Source organism: Lithobates pipiens, unplaced genomic scaffold, assembly GCF_037356315.1.
Source record: "Lithobates pipiens isolate NorthernLeopardFrog02 unplaced genomic scaffold, aLitPip1_a1.2 Scaffold_25, whole genome shotgun sequence".
Lineage (NCBI taxonomy): Eukaryota > Metazoa > Chordata > Amphibia > Anura > Ranidae > Lithobates > Lithobates pipiens.
This window is the reverse complement of record NW_027507787.1, coordinates 51,192,596-51,211,648: the sequence shown is the minus strand read 5'-3', so window position 1 is coordinate 51,211,648 and position 19,053 is coordinate 51,192,596. Positions and strand designations below refer to the sequence as shown.

The 19,053-nt window shown below is 42.3% G+C and overlaps 1 protein-coding gene across 2 annotated transcripts in view; it reads right to left on the bottom strand.

Moving 5' to 3' along the window:
• PALD1 (phosphatase domain containing paladin 1) overlaps positions 1 to 19,053 on the bottom strand; it is a 433,254-nt gene that overhangs the window by 202,671 nt on the left and 211,530 nt on the right. For both annotated transcript variants that reach the window (XM_077454432.1, XM_077454433.1), the window contains 3 exons: positions 15,499 to 15,650; positions 9,285 to 9,381; positions 828 to 932 (listed from right to left, as the gene is read on the bottom strand). In XM_077454432.1, coding sequence (XP_077310558.1) covers positions 828 to 932; positions 9,285 to 9,381; positions 15,499 to 15,650 — 354 coding nt within the window. The remainder of the gene's footprint in view (positions 1 to 827; positions 933 to 9,284; positions 9,382 to 15,498; positions 15,651 to 19,053) is intronic.

Here is a 19,053-nt window from a genome sequence, read left to right as displayed (position 1 = left end):
TGTTTTATTGCTCTATACTCAACGTTGTATTACTGAACTTTACTCAGCTGTGTGTGCGGTTCCATTGACAACAATGCATCTCATTTCAAATCAGTAAAGAATGCAATGTTTTTTACTCCTGTGTGCAAGACGCCTAACAGAGAGCCAGATAGCAGTAAAAGCTCTAATCCTTTCCCACTATATCTGAAACTAGAGAGAAAGTTTTTAGCTCGACATACAATTTAAGTAATCTGTGGGAGGTAAGGCTGCACTATTATAAACCATTCAATAGTGAACGAACAAACTATTACAAAAATTAATTTGTGAATGGTTGTCTTCAAATACTAAATAAAAAGTGTAAAATCTGTTTTATATGCACTTTATATGTGATACAATTTTGCTTTTTGAGGTTTATTATTCACAAATATAGGGAGGCGCAACAGATCTTTTATATATATTTATTGTCTTCAAATCCTGCCACAAAATATGAAAAACACATGTGAACGAAGTGAAGGCTACACAAATAGTGTTATTTGCTGTTATGCAACTGCTATAATTTTAAAGTGCTGTATGTTTAATAGTACTGTATGCAACATCAGTCTGAATTTAAAGTGGTACACCATTTTGTACAGGGTCTCTATGCACTCTATTTTCACACTTTCTTCTGCCAGGGAGAACTTTGCTTAAAAGGGATAAGAAAAAAATTTAGCGTAAGCTTGCCTGGGTTATACATGCAATATAGATTCAGAGTCGGCTCTGCTAATAGACCAATTTTGAAAAGAAAACTAGATACATTTTAAATTCAGTTTGGCTAACTTTATAAACCTTTACTTTAGAAAGATCAATACCTGAATTTGGTAGTCTTCACCAATGCCCTCCAGCTTTTTCTTGCATTCATGTATGGCTGATTTAATATCATGCATTTCAGAACATAAGGCAATCGCATGGTCTACCTATGGCAGAAACAGCAATATCATCAATATTTGTCACAGTTACATATTACACAGTAAACATGCTCACGGTAACAAAGGATCAAGTTTATGGAAAAAAACATTGGATTAGCAAGGTCCAATCGCCTCCTACAGCTTTAAAGTCTTAAATATAATTTAACAAAAGCTGAAGTTACAAACATACAGTTTCTTTTGTATATGTCTAACAAACCATAAGATATATGGATAAATATTTGCATGTGAAAGGACTAAAGCTTTGCATGAAAATGTTACTGTTAGGCACACAAGTGGGCCACCCAATACAATAAGCTGAGTACTTCTCTGAGTGTGCAAAAAGTAAATTTGCAGATTATGTAAATGTGTTACCATATGTGTATGCAATTCTATCAATCATGATGCACAATTAAAGCCCAGCTCTATAAAAAATAATATTTTTTTTTGTGCAGAGAACAAGAAGATTGGAATATCATGCAGGTTTTTATGGAGGCGTCTTTACATTTTAATGACTGGGTGTGACAATCATAAGGATAGGATATCTTTCTGATGGGGATACAGACACCAAGAAAAATACGTTTTTTTTTGTAATTTCTTTAAAAAAGGTTTTCTTAAAGTCCACTGAGGAACAAAGCAATATAGTAATTCTTTGACTATTAGGTTATACTGCCGTCTGCAGGAGTTTAAAAACCTGCATCCCTTAATGGACTTCAAGAAAGGGATATCTAACAAAACAAAATATATATAGTGATACATTACATAAATAAAATGAACAACATTTAATATAGTGGCTGCAAACATGCATTTCCGTTTCCACAACAATCAAAGTGTCAATAAATCAGCATTGGAAGGACAATGAGAACTGCTAATACCGTGGATTATATAGGCCACTACACATCTATATGATACAGTGAAAATATTCATACCCCATTGACATTTTCAACATTTTTCTTGCAACCAAAAATGTGAATGTTATTTATTGGGATTTTATGTGATAGATCAACAGAAAGTGGCAAATAACTGTGAAGTGGAAGGAAAATGATAAATAGTTTTCAACAATTTTTACAAATAAAGGCCTTTAAATTGTGGCGTGCATAAAATCTAATGGAACCAATTGCTTTCAAAAGTCACCTAATTAGTAAATAGGGTCCACCTGTGTGTAATTTAATCTCAGTATAAATACAGCTGTTCTGTGAAGCCCAGAGAGGGAACCTTAGTGAACAAACAGTATCATGAAGGCAAAGGAACACTCCAGACAGGTCAAGGATAAAGTTGTATAGACGATTAAAGCGGGGTTAGGTTATAAACAAATATCCTAAGCTTTGAACATCTCACAGAGCATTGTTCAAGCCATCATGGTAACTCTGGAGGAGCTGCAGAAATTCACAGCTCTCAGGTGGGAGAATCTGACCACGCGACAACTATTAGTCGTACACTCCACACATCTGGCTTCTATGGAAGAGTGGCAAGAAGAAAACCATTGTTGAAAAAAAGCCATAAGAAGTCCTGTTTGCAGATTGTGAGAAGCCATGTGGGGGACACAGTAAACATGTGGAAGAAGGTGCTCTGGTGAGATGAGACCAACATTGAACTTTTTGGCTTAAAAGCAAAACGCTTTGTGCGACGGAAAACTAACACTGCACATCACCCTGAACACACCATCCCCACCGTAAAATATGGTGGTGGCAGCTTCATGTTGTGGGGGTGAGTTTCTTCATCAGGGACAGGGAAGCTGGCTAGAGTTCATGGGAGGATGGATGGAGCCAAATACAGGGCAATCTTAGAAGAAAACCTGTTAGAGTCTGCAAAAGACTTGAGACTGGGGCAGAGGTTCATCTTCCAGCAGGATAACGACCCTATACATACAGCCAGAGCTACAAAGGAATGGTTTAGATCAGTGGTCATCAACCCTGTGCTCAGGGCCCACTAACAGGCCAGGTTTTATGTATTACCTTGGGGAGATGCAAACTAGAATACTGCAATCACTGAGCAGCAAATTATATCACCTGTGATGTATTACAGTTTTCTTGCAAACCTGGCCTGTTAGTGGGCCCTGAGGCAGGGCCGCTGTTAGAAATCATGGGGCCCCATACAGCCTTCCCTGACAGGGCCCCCTTCAACCTTGCCCCCACCCCTGACCCCGACTTGAAGTGAAATGCAGGTTTGTTGCCGTTTACATATGCGTGTGAAGCCAAAACATGTTTGCAATTAGTAAGCATGAAGGAGCAGGGGGCAGTTTACATTTCTTTTCAATTGTATTTTATTAATTACAAATAAAAAAAATCTTACATTGTATCTTTACATTTTTTATTGTCATTTTTGCTTTCACAGGGGATGGACAACATTCCTTGTGATAGCAAGGGCCATAACAGGTCCTCTTTATAGGGAGATATGAGGTATTTTAGACCCCATATCTGTCCTCTGGCCTCCAAAGCATCTGCTCAAGCTAAGATCAGTTTGATCACATGCTTGTTCAAGAGCATATCGTGATGATTGAGCATATTATTGATGATATCGAGATATCATCAACCTTCCAATCCAGCAACGATGGGAAGCAATTAAAGGGGATTGGTTTGGGGGGCAGTAAAAATGCAGCTCCGCTGCACGTTTACTGCTCCTCCAAATTAGTTTTTAAAGTAGCACGTTTCTTATTATCATCAGGTTACAATTATCACACAGGCATCACAGTAAACAGGGGCTCTATCATGACATGAATGTATCATGACTTTATGTCACATGGCTGTTGAGTGCTGGCTTAGTTAACTTATGGCTGTATTGCATATAACAGACTGTAACAGTACAACCATAACAAAGTCAGCACCCAAAAGCAATGTAACACAGAGCCATGACAGAGACCCTGCTGTACTACCTGTGTGATGATTGTACCCTGCTGTGAGATATATAATAGGACACAGTGAGTATTCTTTCCTCTATTTCCCACTCACTGTGTCCAGTGCAGCCACGATCTCTTCTTGCTCTTCCCTGTCAGCCATTCAGCTTCTTCACATCTGGGGAGGATTGCAGCCGGGAGCCGAACGGAGAATCACAATATCACTCCGCCAGCCGGGACTAATAAAATAGTGGGGCGGCATGATGTATATGCGCCCCGAAAATAAAGAAATAGTCCCTCTGTTGTGCTCCCCTCCTGAGCCCCTGCATTGACCAGATGAGGCCCAGGAAAACAATTTACCCACTCTGTAAGCAAGTGGAAGCAGGGAAGAGTTTAGAAAATGTTTTTTTTTAAATGCAGTAACAAATTGTTTATGATGCCCGGGCCCCACTGTGTAGCTGATCTGGGCGGGCCCAGTACATCAGGGCTGATTGTACTGCCCTATCAGCGGCCCTGCCCTGAGGACAGGGTCGATGACAGTTTAGGTCAAAGCATATTCATTTGTTAGAATGGCCCAATCAGTTTATATCTAAGGCCAATTGAGAATCTGTGCCAACACTTGAAAATTGCTGTTCACAGACGCTCTCCATCCAATCTGACAGAGCTTGAGCTATTTTTCAAAGAAGAACAGGCAAAAATGTCACTCTAGATGTGCAAAGCTGGTAGAGACATACCAAAAAAAGACTTGCATCTGTAATTGCAGCGAAAGGTGGTTCTACAAAGTATTTATCATTTTCCTGCCACTTCACAATTATGTGCCATTTTGCCTTGGTCTATTGCAAAAAATTCCAATAAAATAGGTTTACGTTTTTGGTTGTAATTTCAAGGGAGATGAATACTTTTTCAAGGCACTGTATATGCATATTTAAAGAAGTAATAGTATTGGATGCAGTAAAGGTATTGTAAAAGGTTTGTGCTTTTGTTTTTTCACCTTAATGCATCCTATGCATTAAGGTGAAAAAACACCTGGCAGTGACCAGCCCCCAGTCCCCCCTGTTTTACTCACCTGAACCCTCAAACTTGTCCCACGGGGATACGCCATCTCTGAGCTAGGGGGTTCTCGGCTGTTGATTGGATAGATTGATAGCAGTGCGACCATTGGCTCCCGCTGAGGTCAATCAAATCCAATGATGCGGCCACCGGGGTTGAGTCCTGCATTCGTCGTCTATGGATGCGGAATGCTGGACTCGGGAGCACACGCGCAAAGAAGAAGGGTGCTTCTCCCAGAGGGTCATCTAATGCGGGGAGGAGCCGAGAGAGCTGCTGAGGGACCCCAGAAGAGCAGGTTCGGGGCCACTCTGTGCAAAACGAGCTGCACAGTGGAGGCAAGTATGAAAAGTTTTTTTTTTTTTTTTTTTTTTAAGGAATCTTTAGTATAACATTAAAGCAGTATTGTGATAATGCATGAATAGATATAAGCTAGACATAAAAACTTAAAGGGGTAGCGTGGTATTGTTTTGAGTAGTTTGAGGTTTATGCCTTAGTAACAGCAGCAAATCTATCTTTAGATGAACATTGTATATACATATAAGCTACCAGTGGGGTTTAATTTTTTACAGTTTTTGGGATTTAATAATTGATGAGATACAATTTTAACTTAAAGAGGGGCTCCACCCCAAAGTGGAACTTCCGCTAAATTGGAACCCTCCCCCCCTCCGGCGCCACAATTGGCACCTTTCAGGGGGGAGGGGGTGCAGATACCTGTACAGTACAGGTATTTGCACCCACTTCCGGCATAGATATCCGCAGAATCTCCGGATATTTACGCCACTTCCTGCGGGTCCCCTGCTGTCTGCTGAGAAACACACGGATCCCAGGGACAGCGGGGACCATCCTTATTGTGCAGTGTGACTCGCCAATGCGCAGTAGGGAACCGGGAAGTGAAGCCGCAAGGTGGGTAAGTGTCCTTATTTTAAAAGTCAGCAGCTGCAGTATTTGTAGCCGCTGACTTTAAAAAAAAAAAAAAAACTTCACTATGCAATGAAAAACGGGGATATTTAGTTCACATATATTGCATTACATGTTTAAGCTGACCAACTGTGTCAAAGTAATCTCTCTTCTGGCTATTGAGTACACCCCTAAGTGAAAATGTTTAAACTGGGCCCAAAGTGTCAATATTTTGTGTGGCTACCATTATTTTCCAGCACTGCCTTAACCCTCTTGGGAATGGAGTTCACCAGAGCTTCACAGGTTGCCACTGAAGTCCACTCTGCCTCCATGACAACATGACGGAGCTGATGGATGTTAGAGACCTTGCGCTGCTTCACTTTCTGTTTGTGGATGCCCCATAGATGCTCAATAGGGTTTGGGTCCAGAGACATGCTTGGCCAGTCCATCACCTTTACATCTTGGAGATGTCTTTGGGGTCGTTCTCATGTTGGAATACTGTCCTGCGGCCCAGTCTCCGAAGGGAGGGGATCATGCTTGGCTTCAATATATCTAAGTACATGTTGGCATGGTTCCCTCAATGAACTGTAGCTCCCCAGTGCTGGCAGCACTCATGCAGCCCCAGACCATGACACTCTCACCACCATGCTTGACTGTAGGCAAGACACACTTGTCTTTGTACTCTTCACCTGGTTGCTGCCACACACGCTTGATACCAACTGAACCAAATAATTTTATCTTGGTCTCATCAGACCACAGGACATGGTTCCAGTAATCCATGTCCTTAGTGTGCTTGTCTTCAGCAAATGGTTTGCAGCTTTCTTGTGCATCATCTTTGGAAAAGGCTTCCTTCTGGGATGACAGCTATTCAGACCAATTTGATGCAGTGTACGGAGTATGGTCTGAGCACCGACAGGCTGACCCCCCACCCCTTCAACCTCTGCAGCAATTCTGGTAGCACTCATATGTCTATTTCCCAAAGACAACCTCTGGATATGACGCTGAGCATGTGCACGCAACTTCTTTGGTCGACCATGGCAAGGCCTGTTCTGAATGGAACCAGTCCTGTAAGGCATTTGGGCATTCCTCTGCAGCACCAGATTCTAGCTCTCCCTGCCCCAGGAATACTTTGACACAGCCCGTCCTTCTGGCAAATGCACTGTGACCTGTGAAAATCAGAGGGGGGGGGGGGGGGGGGGTGGTGCTCCAAGCAGATCATGGCCATGTGAGAGGTGCAGTAGCTTTTAGCTGACCTCCCGGAGGCTGGGACACCAAGGAGCCGATGGATGGCGGGGACTCCTGCAATACTGTCTTTCCAGTGCTAGGGAGAGCCCTGATGTGATGGACAATGAGGTAAGGAGGAGGATGGATCCTCCGATCCACATTGCACTGCGTGTGTGAAGAAATGTTGTAAAGAGTAGGTCATGAAGTATGTGTCAGGTAGGCTAGTGTATATTGCACAGTGCATTCTGAGCACATTCCTGAACCCTGTATTCTGAGCAACACGCATTCCTGAACCTTGTATTCTGAGCAAAACACATTGCTGAAACCTGCATTCTGAGCAAAACACATTCCTGAACCCTGTATTCTGAGCACAATGCATTCCTGAACCCTGTATTCTGAGCACAACGCATCCCTGAACCCTGTATTCTGAGCAAAACACATTACTGAAACTTGAATTCTGAGCAAAACGCATTCCTGAATTCTGCATTCTGAGCAAAACGCATTCCTGAACCCTGTATTCTGAGCAAAACACATTTCTGAACCCTGTATTCCGAGCAAAACGCATTCCTGAACCCTGTATTCTGAGCAAAACACATTCCTAAACCCTGTATTCTGAGCAAAACACATTCCTGAACCCTGTATTTTGAGCAAATCTGGCAAAACTGTACATTTTTGGTCCCTTAGGGCTCTTTCAGATGGATGATCAGTCCCATTCTCTGTACAGAGCCGCTGGTAGGTTTACAGTACTTACTTTTGTGAGATACTGTATGTATTGATATTAGCTATATGATATATAACTACATATGGGCAAATGTCCATATAAGTTGCTTCCTCTAAACTGAATGGTGGGAGAAAGGGCATATAATGGGTGCAACACTTCACCTAGCTGATGATGTCAGGTCCCTCAGCCTCAACTGTTACCACTAAAAGATGCCAGTGGTGGGAATTAGAAAATAGTGCCCAATGCTGCCAACTGCAAAGTAAATCCCAGTGCTTCAGTCTGACATTCCAGGCTACCCTTGCCATATCCAGAGACTTACTCACTGCATGAGTCTTTAGAGGCTGGGTCACACCAGATGCTGTATCAGGACTCTGGATCTGGACAGGGATTCACACATAGGAAGCAATGCCGAGAGAACAGGATATTTTCTCATACAAGTAGATGGTACAACAGGCACATATCAGGAATATGAAGTGTTGGGGTAGCAAATGCTTTCAAGGAATTTCACCTCTATTACTTCTCTAGGGGCAGTGCAAAATGTGGGATTATCTTTTATTTTCAATGATAATGGTAAATAGCACAAATAGAGAGGGCGACTCTCTCCAACCTGGTCACAGACAGCGATACAAACTGGCAGGGTTTATAATCCATTTTCAATCTATCCAAAAAGGTAAATAAAAAAGCTTTGCCTATAGTTCTACTTTAAGTAGACACAATGACAAAAAAATTCTGTTTATGTAAAGCTTTATTTTATCTCTTATCTTGTTCTGTATTGTTCTCTCTTCTCCCACCTTCTCTATTTCACTCCCCCTCTTATTCTCTTTCCTTCTGACTAATTTTATCTTTGTCTCTCTCTCCCTCTTTTGCTCTCTTTTTCCTTCTATTGATTTAATTCTCACGCTCCCCTTCTCCTTTTTGTCTGTCTCGCTCTTTCCCTTATGCTTCCCTCTTGTTCTGTCCTTCCACCAAAGCATTACACCAAAGCATTAGGTATCAATTGCTCAGCCTGGCCCTAAAGTAATACGATAATTAATATAGGTTAACGCTCAGTGTGCCAATAAATGAGGACACACTGAAACGTATTTCCACATCAGCAGAAATGATTACAGGTTGTCCTGTTTAAGATGTGGTTTCCCATACTTCTCTCTGGAAGTCCATCTACCAGTCCCATGAAGCACCCCTCACATCCCCTGGGGTGAGTCAAGCAGCTTCAATGTTTATGCATACTGCCCACTAAAAGTCACAGACAGTCATTGCTCCATAACAAGCATGTGCAAAGCATCCAATTGGATGTGAGCCTGTAAAATTATTTTTTCTCGCAGCTGTCATCCTTCACATCTACCAGCAGATGCCAAAGTCAAAGCAAGAACTGTACATTGAGTGTACTAGTTTAGTATACATAAACTTTTCATTAGTGTGGACAGCACCATCTAGTGGCTGCAGACTGGTATTACAAGCATTGTGTTTTCCTACACCCTACCACTATGTGGTCTGACAGACAGAAATCTGCGGCCCAGTAGGAGGGAAGTTGTGTTCCAGCAGCGGCCCACGGCCTGATAGTTTAAAGCCACAGAATTAGATGACTGGTGTATGGGTAGTAGAGGTCATCAACGGTGTAATATAAAAAACAGAACTTTACCTCTGCAACAATTCTCTCTCCATCCGGTACCAGACTGATGAAGTTCTGTATGACCTGAAAGTGTTCCTTTGGTAAATCATTTGTGCTCTGGGTGGCACTGTAACAGAATTTATATTGAAATAAGATTAATCAATAGGGTCAATAGTTTGATTATAAGCATTTTGGCAATCTGAATTTTTCTAAATCAATTTAATACAATAGACAGTATCACTTGATTTGCACTAGGTAGTTTCCTGAATCTTCTGGCACTCTTTATTTTAATAAGACCATTTGTGTGCATGTATTCTCTGCATCATTGGACAGGGAAGTGAATTACTTAGGAATACTTTCTTGTAGAAAATGTTTAATAAATTAATATACGTTTCTGTTTTGCACTGATTTGCTGTGTAGTGAAATTTTTGAATTTCTTTCTACTTGTCATTTGATATTTGTACATGTTTAAAAGCCAAAAAGAAAAACAGAAAATATGCAACAGTCAATTTTTTTGCATTATAACAAAAAAGCATTTCAAGACCCTAGAAACAATCCTCAGTAAATATACAGGCAGACCAATTAATTGAGAAATAGTGCTTACTGAATTCATTAGAAGGAAGCCAAGTGACTTTCCCTGCCAAATTACAGTCCTATCAAACACTCTTAAGCTCCTAGAAGACTTATTACCATAGTAACATAGTAAGCAGCTTCTGTCTGCAAGCTTCACTGTGTAAATAAATCTGATTTACATTTTGTCAAATTCAGAAGGAATCTGAAAAATGTGTTGCATCTCTGATTAGCAGATGAAGAGTATTTAGTATGAGAACATGATGTGTGCTAATTTCCCTGATGTTATACGTAACCTTTCCCATTGTTTGCAGGCATATACAGCTCCTTGAAAAAGTATTCATACCCCTTGAAATTTTCCACATTTTGTCATGTTACAACCAAAAACGTAAATGTATTTTATTGGGATTTTATGTTATAGACCAACACACAGAGGCACATAGTTACATAGTTGGTAAGGAAAAATGACACAAGTCCATCAAGTCCAACCTGTGTGTGCTTTTATGTTAATATTACATTGTATATAATTGTGAAGTGGAAGGAAAACTATAAATGGTTTTCAAATTTTTTTACAAATAAATATCTCAAAAGTGTGGTGTGCATTTGTATTGAGCCCCTCAAGACAATACTTTGTAGAACCACCTTTTGCTGCATCCCTACTGGGATACCGGGAAATTTCACGGTAGGCCGGCTGTCCTGGTCCCACTTTGAGCGGTGGCTGCAGTGCTCCCCTCCCTCCCTCCCTCTGTCCTCTGGCTCCTCCTCTTGTATGGCATGGAGCTCGGTCTGTGTGTGTAAGGCGGCACTGTAACAAGGTTCTGCCCCCCTAGACCGGCTTGGGTGATAGTCTTCTAGATGGAGAACTGATTGAATCAGTGTTCGGCCTATCACATGAGATGGTCTAGGGGGGCGGGACCTTGTTACAGAGCTGCCTTACACACACAGACCCAGCTCCATCCGTGCCATACATCGGCCACTGTGTGTGTGATCCAGGAAATGGTGAGGCTGCAATGGCGGGCACAGCGAGGCTGCAATGGCAGGCACAGCGAGGCTGCAATGGCGGGCACAGCGAGGCTGCAATGGCGGGCACAGCGAGGCTGCAATGGCGGGCACAGCGAGGCTGCATTTAATGGGCCCCATAAAGCTGCATTTAATGGACCCCATAAAGCTGCAATTAATGGACCCCATAAAGCTGCAATTAATGGGCCCCATAAAGCTGCAATTAATGGGCCCCATAAAAAGCCGCATTTGATGGGCCCCATAAAGCCGCATTTGATGGGCCCCATAAAGCCGCATTTGATGGGCCCCATAAAGCCGCATTTGATTGGCACCATAAAGCCGCATTTGATTGGCACCATAAAGCCGCATTTGATGGGCACCATAAAGCCGCATTTGATGAGCACAGTGAGGCTGAAATGATGAGCACAGTGAGGCTGAAATTATGGGCACTGATGAGGCTGCATTGATCTCTTGTACCATGTCTGCAGTCTCTGGCCATTTTTAGTATGATATCCTCAGTCTCTAAACATCTCCTTTACCATGCCTGCAGCCTCTGATACGTACTGTATCATGCTTGCAGCCTCTGACCATCTCTTGTATCATGTCCATAACCTCTGACCATCTCTTGTATCATGTCCTCAGTCTCTAGCCATCTCTTGCATCATGACCTCAGTCCCTAGCCATCTCTTGAATCATGACCTCAGTCTCTAACCATATCTTGTACCATGTTCGCAACCTCTGACCATCTCTTGTACCATGTTCGCAACCTCTGACCATCTCTTGTACCATGTTCGCAACCTCTGACCATCTCTTGTACCATGTTCGCAACCTCTGACCATCTCTTGTACCATGTTCGCAACCTCTGACCATCTCTTGTACCATGTTCGCAACCTCTGACCATCTCTTGTCTTATATCATATCTGCAGTCTTTGAGGGGGGAGTCTGGAGAGGAGTCAAGAGTGGGAGTGCCTCCAAGATGGGGGTCATGGGAGAAGTAAAACGTGTGGAGTGGAGACTAGTGTATAAAACCAACCTGGAGCCAACAAACCGAGCCCGGCACGGTGTACCTTGAGGGGGTCAGTGACAGCACCGCCAGGCAAGTCTGAGGGGGGTGAGTACAATAATATAAGGGGTCACTGATATATATCAGTGACTGATTGGCTGATTGGCTGCTAGAGGTTACTGCACATCATTACTGCTAACTGACTGGTTGCTAGAGATTACAGCAGATCGCCAGGCAAGTCTGAGGGGAGTGAATACAATAATATAAGGGGTCACTGATATACATCAGTAACCCCCCCCCCATTCTTTCTGTGGAAGGTGGTCTCTGGAAACCAACCCCCCCCCCCCATGTTCCTGGGGTGCCCCTTGACGATGGACCAATTTTACCACTTTTAACTGGAATGGAATTTGTATATAATATATATATATATATATATATATATATATATATATATATATATATATATATATATATATATATATATATATATATATATATATATATATATATATATATATATGTTATGATGGTTTTGATGTTGGGCTGATATAATAATACTATGGGGCTGGTATGACATTTTTCTGGCCCTGGCTCTACCAGCTTTGCACATCTAGGGAGCAGCCACCTGAGAGTGACATTTTTGCCCATTCTTTTTTGCAAAATAGCTGAAGCTTTGTCAGATTGGATGGAGAGTGTCTGTGAAGAGCAATTTTCAAGTCTTGCCACAGATTCTTAATAGGATTTAGGACTGGACTTTGGGGAATTAAAACACATGAACAGGGCCATTTTAATATTAATTTGACCCTGGGTAAACATTTTCTTGCCCCCCCCCCCCCCCCCATTCTAAGACATTAAAAAAAATAGCCAGTAGACTCAAAATCAGTTTGCTGCAGCAGATCACACAGCGATTGCAATTGGTTGCCAGAAGTTACAGCCTATCATTGCCGTTCACTGACTGGTTGCTAGAGCTTACAACACATCATTTCTGCTTGCTGATTGGTTGCTAGAGGTTACTGCACATTACTGCTCACTGGTTGCTATAGATTACAGCACATCACTACCACTCACTGGTTGCTAGAGGTTACAGCACAACATTAATGCTCACTGATTGGTTGCTAGAAGTTAAAGTACATCATTGACACTCACTGATTGGTTGCTTGAAGTTACAGCACATCATTACCACTCACTGATTGGCTGCTAGAGGTTACTGCACATCATTACTGCTAACTGACTGGTTGCTAGAGATTACAGCAGATCACTACTGTTCACCGATTGACACAGGTTACTGCACATCATTACCACTCCATGAGCAGTGGAGCGATCTCAAATATTTGAGAAAGTAAAGCAGCACGTTAATACACATATTACAGGAGACAGTGAGAGACTGCAGGAAATAGTGCAGGAGACAGTGAAAGACTGCAGACATAGTGCACGAGATGAACAGAGACTTTTCAGTAATGCACAGCTAAACAGCTCCGGGTTTAGGATTACAGTCAGGCATTCTATGAGGGGGTAGGGGGGAGGACATACCTGGCCAGCTGGGATCACCACTATGTACTTTTAGAAGTCCGGGTCGGGGCTTCCACTCCAAGATCTGCTCCTACTACAGCCATTCCCTCCCGAGTATACAGACTGCATGGGGCGGGGTCCTAACGTCAGTGGAGCTCCCAGCCCCGCCCCCTCTCTGCTGGCTGGGGAATTCAGCACTGCCTCCCTCCTGAGTATACAGACTGCATGGGGTGGAGTCAGAGCATCAGTGGAGCTCTAGGCCCCACCCCCTCTCTGCTGGCTGGACCCCGAGGCACTCTGAATGCCATCATCCCATCCCTAATTTATGGATAACGTGGGCTCAAGGGGCAGCTGCTTTGGGCCCCACAGCAAAGACAGGGCCCAGGGCAGCTGTCCCATTTGCCCTGTGGTTAACGACAGCCATGCATATGAATATGCTTTCATCTAAATCATTCCATTGTAGCTCTGGCTGTATGTTTAGGGTCATTGTCCTGCTGGAAGTTGAACCTCTGCCCCAGTCTCAAGTCTTTTGCAGGCTCTAACAGGTTCTGTATTTGGCTCCATCCATCTACCCAATTCTGACCAGCTTCCCTGTCCCTGATGAACAAATGCATCCCAACAACATGATGCTGCCACCACCAAGTTTCACGGTGGGGATGGTGTGTTCAGGGAATGTGCAGTGTTAGTTTTCTACCACACATAGCATTTTACTTTTAAGCCCAAAAGTAAAATTTTGGTCTCATCTGAATAGAGCATCTTCTTCTATGTTTGTGTGTGCCCAACATGGCTTCTTTCAAACTGCACATGTGATTTCTTATGGCTTTCTTTCAACAATGGCTTTCTTCCTGCCACTCTTTATAAAGGCCAGATTTGTGGAGTGCACGTCTAATAGTTGTCCTGTGGACAGATTCTCCCACCTGAGCTATGGATCTCTGCAGCTCCTCCAGAGATACCATGGTCCTCTTGGCTGCTTGTCTGGTTAATGCTCTCCTTGCCCAGCCTGTCAGTTTAGGTTGGACTGCCATGTCTGGGTAGGTTTGAAGTTGTGCCACTTTCTTTCCATGAGACACTCAAAGCTTGGGATATTTTTTTTTTATAACCCAACCCTGCTTTAAACTTCTACACAAATGTATCCCTGACCTGTATGGTGTGTCCTTTGGCCTTCATGATGCTGTTTGCTCACCAATGTTCTCTAACAACCCTTTAAGGGATTCACAGGCGGATTCTATTTACTAATTGAGTGACTTCTGAAGGCACTTGGTTCCACTAGATTTTAGTTAGCGGTATCAGAGTAAAGGGAGATGAATACAAATGCATGCCACATTTTTCAAAAATTTGTAGAAAAAAATTGGAAAACCATTTATCATTTTCCTTCCTCTTCACAATTATGTGTCACTTTGTGTTGGTCCATCATATAAAATACATTTACGTTTTTGGTTGTAACATGACAAATTTTGGAAAATTTCAATGGGTATGAATACTTTTTCAAGGCACTGCATATTCTATTTTAAGCGAATATTTCCAAATGTACAGACATTTTTAGGAATATAGAATGGTTCCACAACACAGCTATAAAAAAGCTTTAGACCGATTATCTTACTTAGATGCCATTAATTCAAAATATGATATTTGTTCCCTACTCCAAAAGATATATAAAGTGGAAAGATCAAAGAACTATGGGAGAGCTGACCAGCACCCTAGTAGTTCATTGAGAATTTCAAGCTATCAGTTGCAATGACTGACGGTACTTGTAATGTATTGTAGTGTAGTGAATGAATGACATGACCATGTGTGTAGAGCGTTTTTTAAATTATGACAGCAGGTACAGGGAGAGGATTCTCCGCTCCCTGTCATGGTGAAGGTGGGGGGGGGGGGGTCAGGGGGAGAAGGTGCAGACGCTGGAACATATTAAACACCCCAAGAACGGGTGCAACATGTAACATGTTCCAAAGGTGAATTTTTCCGTTTAGCTTTTTGTGATTTGACTTTCCTCCTATGAATAATATAAAAGATAACTTTGTTGCTGGTCAACTTCACATGTAATCTTATGAACAAGAACGAACAATGGCACCATGTTTGCTTCTGTTGAAATCCACATGAAACATAAAAGTATGAAGCCAGCACTTTCTTATAAACACTGGAAATGAAAGATGAAGGACTCACATCTGTTCTCCAGCTGCTCCTTTTCGGTGATAGAGAACTAATGTCCCCAGAATCATGGCTAAGTTTGTTCTGCCAACTCCTGTCTGGCAACTGAAAAGCAAAGCTGGTGGAGGGCAGCTGGCGTCACGAAGCAGCAAAAGACATGGGTTTTCCTAAAATGCATAAAAATATTGGCCAAATTTATCTAGAATGCAATAAATTCATAAAAATATTTTGTTGAACATTTTTCTGTCAGTTATGCAAAGTAATCTTTCTCTATTTATAATACACTGAAGAGTTATTACACACAAAACAGCATGTATGGTATAAGTTAAATACATTTTTACCTTAACAAAATGCCTTCAGTTTTTAACCACTACAATACAGGGCACTTTCACCCCCTTCCTTCCCAGCCCAATTTTCAGCTTTCAGCGCTCTCGCGCTTTCAGTGACAATTGCGCGGTCATGCTACACTGTACCCAAATGAAATTGTTATCATTTTGTTCGCACAAATAGAGCTTTATTTTGGTGTTATTTATTCACGACTCCGTTTTTTTTTTTTTTACGATATAAGCGCAAAAATAGCGGAAATTTGGAAAAAAAACAATATTTTCTTTTTTCTATTTGAAAAGAAATCCTATAAAATCAAATTTTGTCATAAATTTAAGCCAAAATGTATTCTGCTACATGTTTTTGGTAAAAAAAATTCCGTTAAGTGTATAATAATTGGTTTGTGTGAACCCGGACATATGTACGCAAATGATCATGTACATATGTGTGCAGGTGATCACGTACATATGTGTGCAGATAATCATTGGGACATGTGATTTTAGTGGGACATATGTGGGGGACATGTTTTTATTATTAGGGACATGTGTTTTTATTATTTGGGGACATGTATGTTTTGGGGACATGTGTGTTTTGGGGACATATGTGGGGACTGTGTTTGTACTGTGTGGTGTGTTGTGTGTGTACACTACACTGATGATCAGTGAGTAAAAAGCTGTAAAAAGCAGCCCATACTCACTGATCATCAGCCGGCTGCAGCGTTCTGCTCTCCTCTCCTCAGCGGTGACTTCCGTGTGAGGAGAGGAGAGCCGATTGCCTAGCAACCGGCTGTTTGTTTACATCACATGACGGCCGTGATTGGACACGGCCGTCATGTGATCAGGAGGGCCAATCACAGAGCCCTCCTGCCGATCTGAGATGTGCCGTGTCCGGGTGACACGAGCGCATCGGGATCGCGCCGCTGCGCGGGCGCGCGCGCGATCCCGCTACTCCTGAATGACGTTCCTGAACGTCCTATCAGGAGTAGACGGCTCCCACCCGGCCGTATATATGCATTGGCCGGGTGGGAAGTGGTTAATGTGGCCTGGGTTTTATAGTATTATGCATTACATTGGCAATATATCTATTGAATTTTTTTCCTAATGGTTAACTTTCACACTTTAGTGATCTTACAACTGGGAATAGATGAATCAAATCTCTAAGGGCAGGCTGATTGTACCCAAGTCGATCCATTGATCGCCTCGAGTACAACCAGCATGTCTGATTTTTAGATGGGATTATTGCCAGTGGCTATAGCTGCTAGCAATTATCACTGTGCTCTGGATTTTCTTTCCTGTAACCCTATTCACTTCTGAATATTGAGTCATGTTATATACTATAGTAAAATGGAAGCACCTCTTCCATTTGTGTATCTTAACAATTATATGAATATATATAGCATATATTTATAACCCTAATTCCAAAATAGTTGGGAGGTTATGTAAAATCTAAATAAAAACTGAATGCAATGATTTGCAGATCTCATAACCCCATATTTTATTCACGATAGAAAACAGATAACAAATCAAATGTTTAAACTGAGAAGATATACCATTTTAAAAAGGAAGAAAAATAGTTAATTTTGAAATTGTTGACCGCATCAATGATGTTATAACCTTTGTCCACTTTACTACATATATAGTATATTCTTTCTTGTGTACCTGTTGAAGAGATTTCCCCTAACATCCAGTCCTAACAGCAAGTAAGGGAAAAGTTCCCCGGTAGGATACAGATGGCAATAGAAGCACGACAGGGGTTCTAATTCTTCAACACGGTATTCAAGATTAAATAAAACGTTTTGGCTGAAGTTAGGGCCGGTTCACACTGCGGGCGATGCGAGGCGACACGACTTGCCTCGCCGCAATCTGACAAGTCGCCCCCGTTCTGTACAATGGAACCGTTCTGAGAGGAGCGACTCGAGTCGCTCCGACTCAGAAAAAAGGTTCCTGTACTACTTCTGGGCGACCTCGGGGCGACTTGCATTGACTTCTATACAGAAGTCATTTGCAAATCGCCGCTGTGGTCGCGGCAGGTCGCGGCGAGGCAAGTCGGTGTCTGGTGCAACCAATTACCTTCAGAAGTCACATAATTAGTGAAATGATGTCCACCACCTGTGTGCAATCTAAGTGTCACATGATCTGTCATTACATATACACACCTTTTCAAAAGGCCCCAGAGGCTACAACACCTAAGCAAGAGGCATCACTAACCAAACACTGCCATGAAGACCAAGGAACTCTCCAAACAAGTAAGGGACAATGTTGTTGAGAAGTACAAGTCAGGGTTAGGTTATAAAAAAAATCCAAATCTTTGATGATCCCTAGGAGCACCATCAAATCTATCATAACCAAGGAGGAGGGCATTAATCAGAGAGGCAGCACAGAGACCTAAGGTAACCCTGGAGGAGCTGCAGAGTTCCACAACAGAGACTGGAGTATCTGTACATAGGACAACAAGAAGCCGTACGCTCCATAAAGTTGGGCTTTATGGCAGAGTGGACAGAAGAAAGCCATTATTTTTAGCAAAAAAACAAAATGACACGTTTTGAGTTTGTGAAAAGGCATGTGGGAGACTCCCAAAATGTATGGAGGAAGGGATCCGGTCCGATGAGACTAAAATGGATCTTTTTGTCCATCAAAAAAAACGCTATGTCTGTCGCAAACCCAACACATCACATCACCCACAGAACACCATCCCCCACAGTGAAACATGGTGGTAGCAGCATCATGCTGTGGGGATGTTTTTCAGTAGTCAGGACTGGGAAACCGGACAAAGTTGAGTGAAAGATGGATGGTGCTAAATACAGGGCTATTCTTGAGCAAAACCTGTACCACTCTGTGTGTGATTTGAGGCTAAGATTGAGTTTCACCTTCCAGCAAGACAATGACCCCAAACACTGCTAAAGCAACACTTGAGTGGTTTAAGGGGAAACATGTATGAATGACCTAGTCAAAGCCCAGACCTCAATCCAATAGAAGATTTGTTGTCAGACTTAAAGATTGCAAACTATCCAACTTGAAGGAGCTGGAGCAGTTTTGCAAGGCGGAATGGGTAAAAATCCCAGTGGTAAGATGTGGCAAGCTCATAGAGACTTATCCAAGGCAACTTGGAGCTGTGATAGCCGCATAGGTGACATTAGGGGGGTGAATAGTTATGCACATTGACTTTTTCTGTTATTTTGTCCTATTTGTTGTTTGCTTCACAATAAAAAAAAAGTTGTGGGCTTTGTAAATTAAATCCTCAAACAAT